The sequence below is a fragment of the Theobroma cacao genome, chromosome 6 (genome assembly GCF_000208745.1).
Source record: "Theobroma cacao cultivar B97-61/B2 chromosome 6, Criollo_cocoa_genome_V2, whole genome shotgun sequence".
Taxonomy (NCBI): domain Eukaryota; kingdom Viridiplantae; phylum Streptophyta; class Magnoliopsida; order Malvales; family Malvaceae; genus Theobroma; species Theobroma cacao.
In genome coordinates, this window is record NC_030855.1 from 3,526,791 (window position 1) to 3,542,397 (window position 15,607).

At 32.4% G+C, this 15,607-nt stretch overlaps 2 protein-coding genes across 3 annotated transcripts; one reads left to right on the plus strand and one right to left on the minus strand.

The window, feature by feature from the left end:
- Positions 2,210-6,292, plus strand: LOC18595397 (ribonuclease 3-like protein 1). Of its 2 annotated transcripts, XR_001928562.1 has the most exons (5): positions 2,210-2,418; positions 2,516-2,768; positions 3,293-3,407; positions 3,630-3,856; positions 6,210-6,292. XR_001928562.1 is itself a non-coding variant. In XM_007023316.2 (4 exons), the coding sequence occupies exons 1-4, from the start codon at positions 2,287-2,289 to the stop codon at positions 3,799-3,801; spliced, it is 672 nt and encodes a 223-aa protein (XP_007023378.2). In that variant the 5' UTR covers positions 2,210-2,286; the 3' UTR covers positions 3,802-4,043. The 2 variants fall into 2 exon arrangements, 1 of the variants encoding a protein (XP_007023378.2); XM_007023316.2 differs by lacking the exon at positions 6,210-6,292 and having other exon boundaries at positions 3,630-4,043.
- LOC18595398 (ATPase 9, plasma membrane-type) lies at positions 5,101-9,385 on the minus strand. The gene is made up of 13 exons (XM_018123799.1): positions 9,308-9,385; positions 9,100-9,237; positions 8,659-8,973; positions 8,205-8,531; positions 7,965-8,084; positions 7,724-7,846; positions 7,544-7,648; positions 7,135-7,444; positions 6,435-6,949; positions 6,191-6,364; positions 5,902-6,084; positions 5,630-5,811; positions 5,101-5,535 (listed from the first exon to the last, which is right to left on the minus strand). The coding sequence occupies exons 1-13, from the start codon at positions 9,374-9,376 to the stop codon at positions 5,439-5,441; spliced, it is 2,658 nt and encodes an 885-aa protein (XP_017979288.1). The 5' UTR covers positions 9,377-9,385; the 3' UTR covers positions 5,101-5,438.

Below are 15,607 nucleotides of genomic sequence, written 5' to 3' on the forward strand. Positions count from 1 at the left end.
CACATCGTAATATAAAAGACATTTGCTCTTGATGACTTACATTTGGAGTGCAATCAAGTATTATTGAAAAATATTTTGCTTCTATGAGGTTTTTAATAATTTTATTTCTAATTTCACTTGCTAACAAATTTATCAATTCATTTTGTATTTTATGTCCATGGTAATAAGTATGAATTTTATTGTCTTTAATGCGTCGAATATGTTCTTGCATCACTGGATCAAATTCTGCAATCATTTCGATTAGACTTAAAAAATTTCCATTACTTTCTTGATAGATCTTCTCATTTTTCCCACGAAAAGCCAAATTATTTTTACCAAGAGTTTTTATTACAGCAAGAATTCTTGTTAATACTTTTTTCCAATGTTCTTCATCTTTTTTTATTTGTTCTTGAACACTTTCATCAATTGTTTTATTTTTCAATAATCTCATTTCTAAATCAATCCAAGAACTCATATTAGTAATATGCTCATTACTCATTTCATGACTCTTAAGCTTAGCACTAAGGTTTCTCCAATCTTTGGTGCCAACATTAGCTAATTTACTTGTACTAGAAGCCAAATTAAACAATTTACAACAAAAACAAAATACTCTATCTAAGTCTTTCGAATAAACTAGCCATTTTCTTTCATGTGTCTCCCAATTTGCCAACTTTTGAATATAGTATGTAACAGAAAAATGTCTTGAAAACTCATCTTTGAGAAAATCTAAATCATTAACTTTAATTGGACCTTTTTCTACTAATAAATCTCTTAAATTTGTGTCAATATTTGTCCATTGACTTCGATCATAAATATTTTTAGGAATGCAATCATTTAAATTATTAGGTTGATCCTCTTCACCATGATTTCTATGATCATTTTGAATCTCTTAATTAACTTCTTGTTCTAGTATTTCATCATCATCTAATTCTCTAAGATTACTAACTTGTTCGTTCAAGGGACATTTATTAATAATTTTTGATTCATTATTTTTATCACTTGTAAAAAATTTATCAAGAGCTCCTTTTTGAGATTGTATTAAACTTTCAATTCTTCTTTTTTTTTTTGTAAGTTTTGAATAACCAGATTCAAATGTTTGATTTGGCATGAGGTGCAAAAATATTTAACTATTATAATTATCTTATATTTTTTAAATGGCCAATAAAATCAACAATCAAAATTTCTAATTCAAATAAATGAACTATCACATAAAATAAAAATAATATAACAATATAATATAAACTCTAAATTAAAGTAAAAAAATCTGTAAAGATTAGAATAATAGTACCTAATTGTTGAATGCTTATTGCAAACCGTAAATGAGACTCACAGCTTTATGAAGATAATAAAAGAACAGATTTCTTGTGTATTCTTTGGAGAAAAATTGAAGTTAAAGAAAGAAAGAGCAAATGAGAATGGAAGATTTTAAAAATAGATATTATACATTGAAAAAGATAATTGGTTTTATATATAAGAAAAAAAATAGCTGTTGAAAATCATTAAATACATTGATTGGAAATAAGAGACATAAATGAGAAAAAAATAGCTGTTAGAGATGATTAAATACATATGACTGTTAATTTATTAAAAATAAGATAATATAATTGAGAATTAATAACATTCTAGAAATAAAAAAGTAATAGAAAATTAATATTTATTAGATACATAATTAAAAAAATAAAAAATAAATAATTTTATTAATTATTTTTATTTTTATATTTTATCATTTTTATATATATTTAATATAATTAATTATATTATAAAATTATAATTTTTTCTTAAATTTGAGGCCTCCCCAAAGGAGGCCTAAAGCCCTTGCTTGGGTGGCTTCACCCAAGGGCCGGCACTGGGGGTGGGGTAAGGTGCTGCTAATGTTTTGGTAGACTACTGGGCGGTGGAACTTTGGTGCAGGTCCTAAGGGGAGCTGCATGTTTTTTGAAAGTTTTCTTTGCATGTTGTGTATTGAAAGTGTTAATTCAATTAATAAATGAGAATTTGCAATTATGAGATTTTTCAAGAAAATTGTAGAGACAAACTTGTTGAAAATTCTTGAGGTAAGGAAACATTTATAAATTTCATCAAGATATTGAAAGAATTTAAAAGATTATCCAATTAAAGGGTTTTCATTTATTTAATGAAATTAAAATTATTTAAAAAATAATAAAAACACCATTAATAAAATAAATTTAAATTTTAAAATCAAGATCCTCTACTATAAAATACCGACGCATCCAAGCAAGTTGCTTGTTTTGCCCTTTTACCACCACAATTTATTGCTGTGCCTTTTGTCTTATTTGCTATTAGGATATGGCAGAAAATTTATGTAAGAGAAAGAGAGAGATGGAGAAGACAAAAAGCAACAGAAAACCTCAGAAATTCATTGTCAATCTCAAGGACCTTCCTCCTATCGATCCTTCACTCATCACCCCACTCTGTCAGGTAAATAACCCATAAGATAAAAATTTACTAGCTATTCAATCTGCTAGCTGAATTTTTTATCACATAACTGAAACCTCTTTGTTTTGTGTTTTTCCAGGACAAGTATGAGAACCCCAGTTCCAGAAATGACCATAACGTAGCAAGGCGAAGCCCCAAAGAAGGAACGAATCTGGTAGGATTTGATGAGGGTCTCAGAATAGCAGATATTGCTGACAGAAATCTAGGACAGGATATGAAGGTTGAGGAAAGTGTTTGTTTATCTTCAACCAAGTTAATAGACTCCAACAACGCCAAAGGCTTCAACTTCAACAGGGAGAATGAGAATTGCCATAATAACTTGGCTATTCAAGGTGAGGATCCTGTCGATTCTGAATTTTTTTTTCCCATTTTTGTTAATTGAGCCCATTAGACTATCAGCCAAATAGCTTTACTCATTGAGGGCAACTTAGTAACTGAATCTCAAGTCTCAATGTGAAAAGACAAAAATGTGCATTCTTTCTCTTTTATACCTTATCTTTCAGTCCTTTAGTATGTTCGAAAGGAAGCATTCTCTACCCGCCAATTAGTTTAACTTATTAAGGGCAAACTAGTAAATAAACTTTACTCTCAACTTGAAATGACAAAAATGTACATTCTTCCTTGATTAATACCTATCTTTTTTTTTTTTGGTATTCTGTCCTTGAAAGTTATCCATTCAATACTCATCAAAGAGTCACTTTTCCACACTATTATTTAATTTAAGGAAATTGAATTTAATTTAAGTGTTCATTCTTTCCTTCCCTTTTTATTGTTGTTACCAAAGCAAATTCCAATTGGTGAATTGAAATGAAATCTACTACTAGGATCTAATATGATCTAGTGCTTTATCTGTTAGATGCTCCTAAAAGGGTATCAGCTAAATCAGAGTTGCATGAGATATGTGCTACAAACAATTGGAAATTACCGTTGTATGAATGCTGCAAGGAGGAAGGCCTTTCCCACATGAAATTGTAAGTAACATCAGCTGCAGTTCTTGAGCCACTTCCCCTACATATCCTTTTCCTTCCACTGAAAAACAGAAAGAACAGGACAAATTATAGTTTAGTTCCTAAAGTAAGCTATAACCGTAGAAGCTATTCTAATGATCCATGGAATTTGTAAATCTTAATATTGCCGATTTATATGGTGACTATGGGATAGCTAACATGTGACTAAATTCATGTATTAAACAGATTCACCTTTAAGGTTGTTGTTGAGATGCAGAAAACATCGACTACAATTTTGGAGTGCTTTAGTGATCCTCAGCCCAAGAAGAAAATGGCAGCAGAGCATGCAGCTGAAGGGGCATTGTGGTACTTGAGGCATCTAGGGTATTTTTCGCCCAACAAGTCAAAAGCCTGCTGACTGATAGGATCAGGAAACTCACATGATTAGTTGTTTCTTTTCTTTCTAACAGAAGGTAACAGGAAATTTTCAAGTTGTACCTATTGCTGATGATCTAAATATCTTGTTATATCTTCATTTTTAATAACAATATTGCTTAAAGCATTGTAAAATATATGTAAATGATTATAAATCTTTCATGTAAACACACAATAAGGAAATGAAAGATCCAAGAAGCCTTCATGATTCTTGAAAAGCATAAATTATAGAAGCAAATATATGTTTATGAGTATTATATATGCCAGAAATTGAATAAGCAGTGCATGATGTATCTGATATATGGTGGATAGTCCATGGTCTAAAATTTTTCAAAACGATATTGTTCGGGGTCAGTTGGCATTCCTGGATTATGGCCTACCCCTTTGGACCATGGGATTGGGCTCTGTATCCAAAGGACTTAAACCAATTTCATTTTATTTTCTCTTTGTTTTAATTTAATATATTTTTTAATAAATATGAACAATCTCAATGATGAAGCAAGAAGATACTTGATAAATGACTCAATTTCTTAATTTAGCTAAAATCCTTTCCCAGTACCATATGCGTTCAGATTTTTTTCTAATTTTATATAAATAAAGACTTATTAAATTTGGTTTTTTTATATTGTAAGTTAATGAAATGGACCTGTACGTGTTTGAAAGCCATTTAAATCTCACATATCATTATTTATTTTATTATTATGATCTTAAAGAGTTGTTGAATGTTGATAACTTTTATGATATTGGTAAATTATTGGCCTTTATAGTTAGGAATAATATGAGTTTCTAATTTCTTATAATGTTGTGGAGAACTTTGTTGATAGATTTAGAGATTTGCAAATTTAATTGAAATTTATGGATTTGTGCAATTATTAAAATTGTGACAAATGAAGTTAATCTTCCTGATTTAGTATGGTATCATGGTAAGTCATAATTTAGTAAGTAACTAGCTATGGTAAGTGGAGTAGCTCTTTTGGGAGCCCTAGAGAGGGCAACCTTGTAATTGTGTCTTTTACTCTAGGTGGAGTTGGAGTAGGTGTAAGTGAGTGGTCTTCTGAGACTATTGAGAAAGAGTGCATAAAAGGGTCTTTTCTTTGATTTGAGAAACCGTTGAAAAAGATTTTATTGTACTTTAATTTTTAATAATAGAAGAACTGTTTCACTCGTGGCTATAGACAAGAAACCAAATTACGTAAATCTTTGTGTTTTTTTATATATTTGATTTCTTTGAATTTTATCTTTAATGTTTATGAGCAATTTTCATAATAGATTGATTTTTGAACCAGATTAAATCAATAGGACTAGCCTTATGAGTAGATATCCAGGATCCAAGAATTTATTGACACTATCGTAATGAGCAGAATTCTTGTATGCTTGCGCATACTACATTTTGAATAAAAATGATGTAACAAAATCTTTGCATGCTCCAAGCAAGGATTGTCATGAGTTAACTAAGACAATCTCTTGTGTTGGATTATTCAAAACATTATTCCAATACCATGTCTTCTCCTACTACAAATTCATCAAATAGGATACATGCTGATTTCAAGAGCCTAAAACTTCCTTTATCTCTTCTAGCTTTCATGGCATTAGCAACAACTCCTGTTCTATTCTTTCCCTTCAAACAGTGTAGTGCTGTTGGATGGTGTCAATGTCTAGTCCTTTGAGTTTCACTACAGATTCAACATGTCCTTTGAGAGTATGAAGCTCCCTCAACCTGGTAAACAGAATTTATATAGATTAAGCAAGAATCAGTATTATAAATACAACTATTGGAAGTAATTTTGAGTTTAGCTTCGAAGGATTATCACCTTGCAACTTCGGCACGCTTCCTGGCTTGCTCAGCAATCTCTGACAGTTCTCTATAGTTGGTCTTCTCGTTGAAGAGATCTGTCGTTTCAGGAGGCTGCAAGCCATGAAGGGTGCGTTGAGCCATGGCCCATTGTGCCTCCCTCTCTCCTCTTCCATAATCCTTCTTTGTTGTGAAGGCAGTCTACAAATTTGTATGAGTGTAAGACAACTGGCAGGGGAAGTCAAACACGAATTATTGTTCACATTAAGAAACTAGTAATTAGATTATTACCTTATTTTGAAGCAAATTATCCCAAGCCTTGCCACTCAAAGAGTACCGGATCAAGAACTTGAGCACATCAAGTGGGAAGTAGAAGACTACGCTATATATCCAAATAACACCAGCCCAACCCCATCCAATGCCTTTGATCCTGGCAAAGCCCCAGTTTGCATAAACGGCAAGTATCGTTGCCACCTAAAAGTTTATACCAATGGGAAAACAAATATCAGCAAGTTGTTCTTGAATAACTTGTACAACAATTTTATTCCAACGAATTGACTTGAAATTTTATAAAACTCACAAGTTGTGCTATAATGAAGGCAGTGACAAGCAGGAGACCAGGGCGTTCAATAAAAGACCAGCTCCGAGAGCGAGTGACAAAGATGAGTGCCTGACTCACGATACTCACTTGGAGGTAGACGGCGGCTGTAAGTTCCTCATGACTGTTCCTAATGGATCTTACCCCGAACTTGTCCTGCAATTGTTATCAACCTTTAGTTGATACTTTAACTAGTTTTAGGAGAATCTAAAGAGTCTTTTCTTACAGAAAAGAAGTCGGACTCTTGAGCAGCCCAAAAGAAAACAACAGTCATGCAAGCAAGGTAGGCGCCAAGGACAATGCCAGTGGCAAAAATCTCCTTGAGCTTCCATGAGTCTGGCATAGGAGATGGCTTAACCCTGTCCTTGGAAATGGTCATAATTGTTCCATCATTGAGTATGGCAATGATCAAAACCATGAAAGGCGAGAAATCAAACTTCCATATTAGAGCAAGGAGCATGAAACCCGGTACAATACGGATAGTGATAGAGACAGCATAGATGGTATAGTTTTTCATTCTCTGAAAAATTGCTCTGCTTGTCAAAACAGCACTCACGATCACACTTAGTCCTGGTTCTGTTAAGACTATATCTGATGCACTTCGAGCTGCATCAGTTGCATCATCAACTGCAATTCCAATGTCTGCCTTCTTAAGGGCTGGTGCATCATTCACACCGTCTCCTGTCATGCCGCATATGTGATTTCTTTGTTGTAGCCTCTTCACGATCTCATACTTGTGCTCTGAAAGGTAGCCATCAGTTAGGACAACAACGACACTACCTCGAAGATAACCATCAAATTAATACCAAAATGATATTCCATTTCAGGAAGAAGGACAATAAATTTAAAAAATCAAGTAAATTAACACAAAGTGAAAAGGGAAATCTCACAAGTTGAACCCAAAGACGAAAAATGTACTAAGTTACCAGGGAAAACGCCTGCAAAGCCATCAGCCTTCTCAATAAGCTCGTCAACGGCAATTGCCTCAATTGTCTCATCCTTATTTTGACCAAGGAGAGCAGATGATGGATACATGTTGGTTCCCATGCCGAGCCTGCGACCAGTTTCCTTCCCAATGGCTAGTTGATCACCAGTGATCATCTTCACATTGACACCAAGATTTAGAGCACGGCGAATTGTCTCTGCACTATCATGCCTTGGAGGATCAAACAGAGGCAATAAACCCACAAATTGCCACGATTCTCCAGGGCTCTCCTTGGTTTTCTCTGGCACAGTCTACAAAATCAAAAAGTTCATATCGATGACAACCTTTTCTTCCCACTTACTACTCGATAATTCAAACAAAATTGGGGAGAAAGTAGCATAGAAACTCACTTGTTTAGCCACAGCAAGAGAGCGAAGCCCACGATCAGCAAAGTTAGCGATGACATCATGAGCTTTCTTCTTTAACTCGTCTCGGAGGTTGCATAGTTCAATAATCTGGTAGAGATATCAGGTACAACGTATTAGCAAAGAAAAGGAGAAGAACTGTGATGATAAGAAAAGCACATTTACCTGTTCGGGTGCACCTTTGCTGACTCGATGCCAACTACCATCAGACTCAATATATGTCATGGCTGTGCGCTTGTCCACTGGGTTAAAGGGGAAGAAATGCACCTCTGTAATACCTGCTCGGGCCTGAAAATAAAATGAAAGGTAAATGTTATATGTTATTAGTTATCACGATACAAGGTAAGGTTTAGAAAATTAAATGCTTAATTTGCTCCATGAGACAAGTAGCTCAATCGTAACTCACCTCCTTGGGATCACCTAGCATTCCAACAATACAGGCATCAATGGCATCTTGATTCTCAACCCTGGAAGCTCTAGCAGCAAGTAGAATGACCATGTCCTTGTCGACATTGTTTGTGAACACCTGAAATTTCATAAAATCATTTCCAATGTCAACTCAACAATTAATGTTTCTCCTCACAAAGAGTCATGCCCTGTTTTTTATGTCTCTCCTTTTATTTATGTCTTCAATTTAAAGACCAACCTCAATCATACTCTTGTCTACAGTAAGCTTGTTGAGAGTAAGTGTCCCAGTCTTGTCACTGCAGAGCACATCCATTCCAGCCATTTCCTCAATAGCTGTCATTCTCTTAGTGATAGCTCCTTGCTGTGAAAGCCGGTGAGATCCAATGGCCATTGTCACAGATAGAACTGTTGGCATGGCAATTGGAATTCCTCCAATGAGAAGCACCAACAGATTATCGATTCCATCTCTGTACCTGCGGTGCTGGATTGGATACATCACCACTACCTCGATAATCATTCCTACTGCAATTGAGCATATGCAGAAGTTCCCAATTGCTGTCAGCACCTAATTAAAGTAATCACCATTCAGATACAAGTGAAGAACATCTGCAAGTTCCATACTTAGAAATGCTGCTAAGTTTTAATATTCTTCTTCAGCACAAAAGACATTTCAGCACAGCTTGTGATGTTACCTTCTGGAAATGCCCTACGTTATTGGTGCTATCAACAAGGTGAGCAGCTTTGCCAAAGAAGGTGTGGACGCCAGTGGCGATAACAACAGCCTCAATCTCACCTTGCTTGACAGTAGAACCAGAGAATACCTCATCCCCTGGGTTCTTGTTTACAGGCAAAGACTCGCCAGTAAGGGCAGACTGATCAATCTTAAGTGGATCACCTTCAAGGAGACGCGCATCTGCTGGGATGATGTCTCCCAACTTAATGCTGATGATGTCACCCGGTACCAAAATTGCAGCTTCTTGCTCGCACCACCTTCCATCTCTTAGGACCTTCAATAATTCGAACATTAAAGGGTTAGAGACATTATTCTCCTCTCCTTGCAATATAAGTCATTTCTATTGTACATTTTAAGTTAGTAAATATTGCATTTTCAAGTTATTCATATTCTTAAGCACCTTGGTTTTGGGAGCAAGACCAGCCATAAGTGCTGCAGCTGCATTGCCTGCATTGTTTTCTTCAACGAAGCTAATAGTGGAGTTGATAAAAAGCAATACCAAAATGCCAGCAAAATCTTGCCAATCTGGGGGCTTGCCCTGCATTTATTCATAGAATTAGAGAGTGCTTTTCAAAGTCTATTCAAGCACGAGAGAGAGATGAGCATACTCCTCCATTTGCCAAACAAATGGCCATAATGGCAGCAATCTCCATGACCCATGAGAGAGGATTCCACATAAATCCCAAGAACTTTAAGAACTTGCTTTCCTGTTTGTTGTCGTTTTACACTTATCATTTTCTCCGCGCATTAGAAACAATATGGAGATTAATAAAGGGGAAAACAAAAAAGGGTTGAAATTATAGCAAATTTGCCTTTTTCTCTTCAAGCTTGTTTGGGCCAAAGATATGCAGCCTTTTTTGCCCTTCCTCACTTGTTAGCCCTTCCTTGGTGCATTTCAACTGTTGAAACACTTCTTCAACGGGAATGCGCTCCTGCAAACCACATTTTAAAGTCAAAACATAATTTCTCACAACCCTGAAGCAAACTCTAAATAAAGCAAGTCACCATTACCAAACTTGTAATGGGATTATTAGAAATGATGAATAATGAGAACAACTATACATATATAAATGCCCAAGTTAGTATAAAAACGAAAAACTAACCAACAAGTGATGAGGCGAACCAAATCAAATCTTGGCTACTTGATTTAGATAATGTATCAAATCATGTATATGTATATATATAGAAAAGCCCCTAGGGAAGTCTTCATTCAGATTAACAGCGGTTGATTTAAATATCAGAAAAAGAAGACAAAATCCCTTAAGAAAACCAGAAACAAATAACGCTTTCATGGAAACAAAGAAAATATACTTACAAGGTCGACGGTCTCATTCTTGATTTCTTCCAAGCTGATGCTCCTATCCGCCATCTTTCTCTCTTTCTTCTAATTGCTTTCACAAGAAAATTAAAAAGAAACAAGAAATGCAGTCTCTTTCTCTACTTTTGCATGCAAAACAAAAAGTAGGTTATAACGTGGCAGCTGAGGCTTCTCACAGTAAGCCCACTTCTTTCTTCGAGCTGCTAATTATGTTACACCTTCTGCTACTTCTTTTCATCTATAATTACTTTTTCTTCTCCAAAGCAAGAACAAACAAGAACACCTAAATCACTGCTACCCTTTCTCGCTTTTCTTCTACTAGGTATATATACTTTTTTTGGATTTCTTGAAGTCTGGTTTTGTTGTTACTATAATACACAATATACAATGAGAAAATTAAAGCTGGAGTGCATTCCTTGGCCTCTATATACCAGAGTTTCGGTCAATGTATATGGAATATCAACTGTAAATGAGCGAAGGAGCGGGAGTCTCTTGGTCGACGCAGCCCAGGTCAATCGGCTATCACTCACATTTATCTTAAACCGTAAAGTCTTCTTACTTTTTGTACTACAATTTGGGCTTAATGTTGTGTGGAGGATGCTTCAATGTAGCCCCATCATGATACAACCATTTAGGGAAGGTGCTGAATCCATTGACACTTGAACTAATTTCAAGCATGCAAGGAGAGAGAATTTTGGGATTCTCTTTGAATCGGGAAATCATGTAAAATAAAATTTTCAAGTGTTCGACTATTTGCAAGATTAGAAATTAACAATGGACACATATCAAGAAATATTTATATGAAGAAAGAACTCTCAAATTTTCTATTTTTTTTAATAAATAAAATCTATCCTCTAATAGTGTAATAATGAATCTATGTTAGATCCCTAGCTGATTTTTGCTTGAATTCAGATCATAAATTTCATCTCCATTTTACATATATATACATATATAAATCCATGTTAGAATAGCTATTAGAGAGACCTCGCTGATTTCTTCTTGAATTCAAACGCTTTCTTGTCTAGGCCTTGATCTCTTCTTCGTTTACCTTTTTTTTTTTTCTTTCAAACCACGTATCAGATATATCAACCCTCTAATGTCAACTTAAGTTGGCAAGTTAAGTGCAAATTGTGGTATTTTACCCAATTAGAATATGGTAACTAGTTGAAAATAAAAACAAGTACACTTGTTTACTATAGCTCACGTGTTTCTCATGTGTGCTAGCTAATTAATTAAGTTAATTGTACAGTATTAGTATTTAGTAGAAATAATTTCGGTAGTAATTTTTGCTTTTGTTACGATTTTGACTTTTCTGCTTTGATTACTCGGTAACTGTTGGAGTAGTTCAAGGACAGAGTTAGCTAACTTTTATTGGAGGGGTCAAAGATGAAGAGAAATAATGTATAAAATATAAATAATTAAATACGATATACGAGATTAATAATTTTCTCTTATATAATCAATATTGTTTAAAAACTAAATAGTCAAAGATAATTTTCTTTCAACTAAATATAAAACATAAGGCACATAAAAAATATTTTATATAATCAAAATTAATAAAAAATGATATATTAGTAAAATTTTAAGCAACAATCAACAATGCAACACTACAATGCATATTTAAAAATTACATAATAATTTTTTAATTTTTAAAGACTAAAATCATGAACACATAATCAAAAAAAAAGAAACACATGGCAAGTAGAAGATAGAACTACATAACAAAAAAGAAAAAAGAAGAATATAGTAAAGGATTTGTAGAAATTTGAAGAAAAAAATCTATAGAAACTTAAAACATGTGATCAAATAGATAGAATTGAAAATAAATAATAATAATAATAATAATATAAATAGAAAAAGAAAGATAAAAAAACTTTACCTCTTTGTAATTTCATAATGAAAGGACAAAAGAGAAGAGAAAGATGTGTGAAGAAACTTAAAAGGAAAAAATTTAAGAATTAGGGTAAAGCTAAATGGATTTATATGGCCATTTCTTATTTTTTATTTGTATTAATAATTTAATAAAAAATTATTTTAGGGGCCTATTAAAATATATATATATATATAACATATTGTATTAATAATTTAATAAAAAATTATTTTGGGGGCTCATTAAAAAATATATGTAATATATAAAAATTTTTAAACCCTCTATTGTAAAGGGACATTCCGCCCCTAGAGCACTTATCTTTTCTTTTCTTCTTTATTGTAATATAGTTAAACCTCTATAAATTAATACTTTTGAAATCATGAAAATTTATTAATTAATTGAGATATTATTTACTCGATAAATTAATAATTTATTAATTTATACATTAATTAATAAAAATTAATTTATCAAGGTATTCTTTATTTTTTTTCCAAAACATTGAACTTAATATACTTGTATTGTGCATAATTTTCTCTTACAATACAAGAACACTGCACCAAAATTTCTTAATGTAATAAGAAAAGTTAACTATAAGATCTAAGGACATCAATTTTAAGAGGAATATTGGAGTTATATTTTACAAAGATCTCATAATTGAGTCATGTATATATATAATTTTGATGCGTAACGAGATTATTAATTTATATATTAAGTGGGACCTATGTGTTTCTATAAAATGTATTATCTTATAAATTTAGCGAATTATTAGTTTATCATATTGGTCTCAAATCCGAACAGACCAAAAATATTATTTAACCGAGGTTATTAATTTATTGAGTATTAATTCATAAAATTTATTGTTGAGTATTACGCAACATGGAAGAGATTATACATAATAGTTCTGTTATACACAATGGAAAACAAAAAAAAAAAATCTAAACAAAATCTCATGCCACCACCCATGGATTACGTTAATGGTTTTAATACAAACAAAACCAAAAGAGATGAGTAATCATAAAAATAAAATTACCTTTGCCAAGTGATGTGGCTATCCTCTTCGTTTTTCTAACCCGTGAATACCACAAAGGAAGCAAAAAGCCCGAGCCATTCAAATGCTTGACCTTACGCAGTTGCACACACGGTTGAACTTAAACCTTCACAAAAAGGGAATTTTCTCAACTATGTCTTTGTGCTAGCAAAATGGACAACCACTTGTCCTCTCCACACAATCACACTCTTCCTAGCTAAATCATAAAGTTGAAAAATTATTTTTTCAAAATTTATCAAGAAAGGGTGTGGCTAGGGTATTCTATTTTTCTTTTTTTTTTTCTCTTGTGAGAAGTGGCTAAAAAGTGATATTTATATCTAAGTTAATTAACTTCTTAAATTGCAAATAAGGCCTTAATTATAACCCTTTATAATATTGGCCTAACACTTAATTAAACCTTTTTAATTAAGTCATTGTGAATTAAAATCAAATTTAATTTACTTTATTTGTTTGTAATTAAGGCTTTAACATTATAACTAATTATAATATTAACCTTACACTTAATTAAACTATTTTAATTAAGTCTTAGAGGTTAAAACCCTAGTGTATAATTTAAGTCTAACTTAAATCATTACACTCCCAATTTAATTAACAATGCAACTTATTGTGTGTGACTCATTAGATTCCTAACATGTTGGCAATGGAATTGAATTATAATTTTTATTAAATTAATTGATTCAATTCCATAGACTAAGATTGACATCTAGTAATGCATCATGGCCACCCGATTGTTAGGAGAGTCAAAGAGTTCTTTAACAACCTTTCAATGCACAGTCTATCAATGTATTCATTCCCTTATTATATATCCCTAAAAAGATAAAAGCATAGTATAGTGTCTACTCTTATTAATCTCCACAGTTGCTCAAAGTTAGATCATTAGCTTTATAGAAACTTATAAAACTCTTTTCATAATCTCCAAGTCATATTGGCCAAGGATTTCAACAAGCTAATATCAACCAAGAATTGTTAGGATATGTCCCATAAATCATTTAGGGTGATAATTCCTTTCTTGACCACTTAGTTGCCTTCACATGCTTCATGCTACAACCAACTATATCTTGTTTTGGTATCCTTGGTAAGATCCATATGGATATGATCAAATATATAACACTCTACATATAAGACAATCTCGTATCTCAAGTCTAAAAAGTATTTACATAACTGACACATGAAAAATATTTGCATGGACACTAGAGTGAAATGCCAAATGCATTTTGCATGTCAAGTCATGTTCAGTGAACTTGTTTATGAAACAAGCATTTACATTTTAGTTCCAAGTATCTTTATACTTCAACCTATGAGATCGATTGCTTATTTCACAAGTAAAGAATATAGAATGCACTAGTATTTAAGTATCATTAATGTTTAGTCTCAATGATATATCGACCATAAACATTTAGAGATTATACTTTGATGCATAGGGATCTTATAATTGTAATCCATTACAATTGCCTTGCAAGACATATTAATCTCATGGACTTCATCCAATAAACTTATAATTTTTATAATTAATGTCTTATTGATGAATGAAAACCTCTAATCATTCAATGTGAATGATATAATTGCATGTATGGAACTAAGCCTTAACTAATCTTAATTAGTTGTAGGGGTCATTCCAATATTCTCTCACTAACACAAAGCCAATTGCTATTTCATCTTATGTGAATCCAATCCATTTGGCAATCATGTCTTTAATGAGCCTCGTTTGTGCTCTTTAATGTGATTAATTGCTTTTTTATTCATTCTATGATGTCTAAACATCTTATCATATTACTATATTAGATCCAACGAGACCCAAGTTCTTTTAGTATTGCTCCATTATTACATTAATGATGTTCATATACCATTATTAGTTTCATAAACTAATGATCTAAATATCTTCCTATCGGAGCTTTCTACAATAAGATCTATATGACTTTATTTATATACATGTATAGTCTATTTTGCTCTTTGAAACCATTCCAACTGGTCTATGCTGCATGCATTATATGCATGTGTCACTTCGTGTTATGCCATCCACCCCTTAAAATTTTGTAGTTTCTTTGTATACACATTACATCTTATGCAACTGTATCATTAAAGAATCAGATTCACTCCCACTAACCTCCTTATGTGTATAAAATAAACTACACTTGTACATTTTAATAAATCCAACCCTTTTGGATTCCCTTTTAAAGTGTACAACTCTAACAATAACTTATATTTAGTAAATTCATCTAATATGAATAATACATCCTGAATGCATCCTATTGAATCCATAGAGTTCTTATACATTTAATTATGCATCTTTATACATAAACTAAAGTGTTAAATTCCAATGAAATTAAGTAATGCCGAAAAAAGTTATTTTCTTAGCGTTATGATGCTCCCACTAAATGCAAGATCCTTTGTAAGAGTAATATTCAAACTCTTTTGAATATTCCATGATGTTATATACATACATACATACATACATATATACATATATATATACATCTCGATCTATGTTTGGAATCTTATTGGTTTGGAATATTATAATGGGTTATATATATCTATGTGTGTGTGTGTGTTAGAAAGGTACAAACCAAATCATATATTGTTGTATAAATTTGCTTTCTTTTTTGAATAAACATCTCTATATTCTATTCATTTAGAAAGTTTCACCTTTCATGAATTTATATTCACTATTTTGA

What these genes read in the sequence shown, in the direction of transcription:
- LOC18595397 (XM_007023316.2), top strand. Translation starts at nt 2,287, where the DNA reads ATGGCAGAAAATTTATGTAAGAGAAAGAGAGAGATGGAGAAGACAAAA. An exon ending in TCATCACCCCACTCTGTCAG is followed by an intron (nt 2,419 to 2,515) that starts GTAAATAACCCA and finishes GTGTTTTTCCAG; the next exon opens with GACAAGTATGAGAACCCCAG. An exon ending in TAATAACTTGGCTATTCAAG is followed by an intron (nt 2,769 to 3,292) that starts GTGAGGATCCTG and finishes TTTATCTGTTAG; the next exon opens with ATGCTCCTAAAAGGGTATCA.
- LOC18595398 (XM_018123799.1), bottom strand. Translation starts at nt 9,376, where the DNA reads ATGTGGAATCCTCTCTCATGGGTCATGGAGATTGCTGCCATTATGGCC. An exon ending in TGCTAGGTGATCCCAAGGAG is followed by an intron (nt 7,847 to 7,964) that starts GTGAGTTACGAT and finishes TTTTATTTTCAG; the next exon opens with GCCCGAGCAGGTATTACAGA. An exon ending in CTTTGCAGGCGTTTTCCCTG is followed by an intron (nt 6,950 to 7,134) that starts GTAACTTAGTAC and finishes GCTACCTTTCAG; the next exon opens with AGCACAAGTATGAGATCGTG.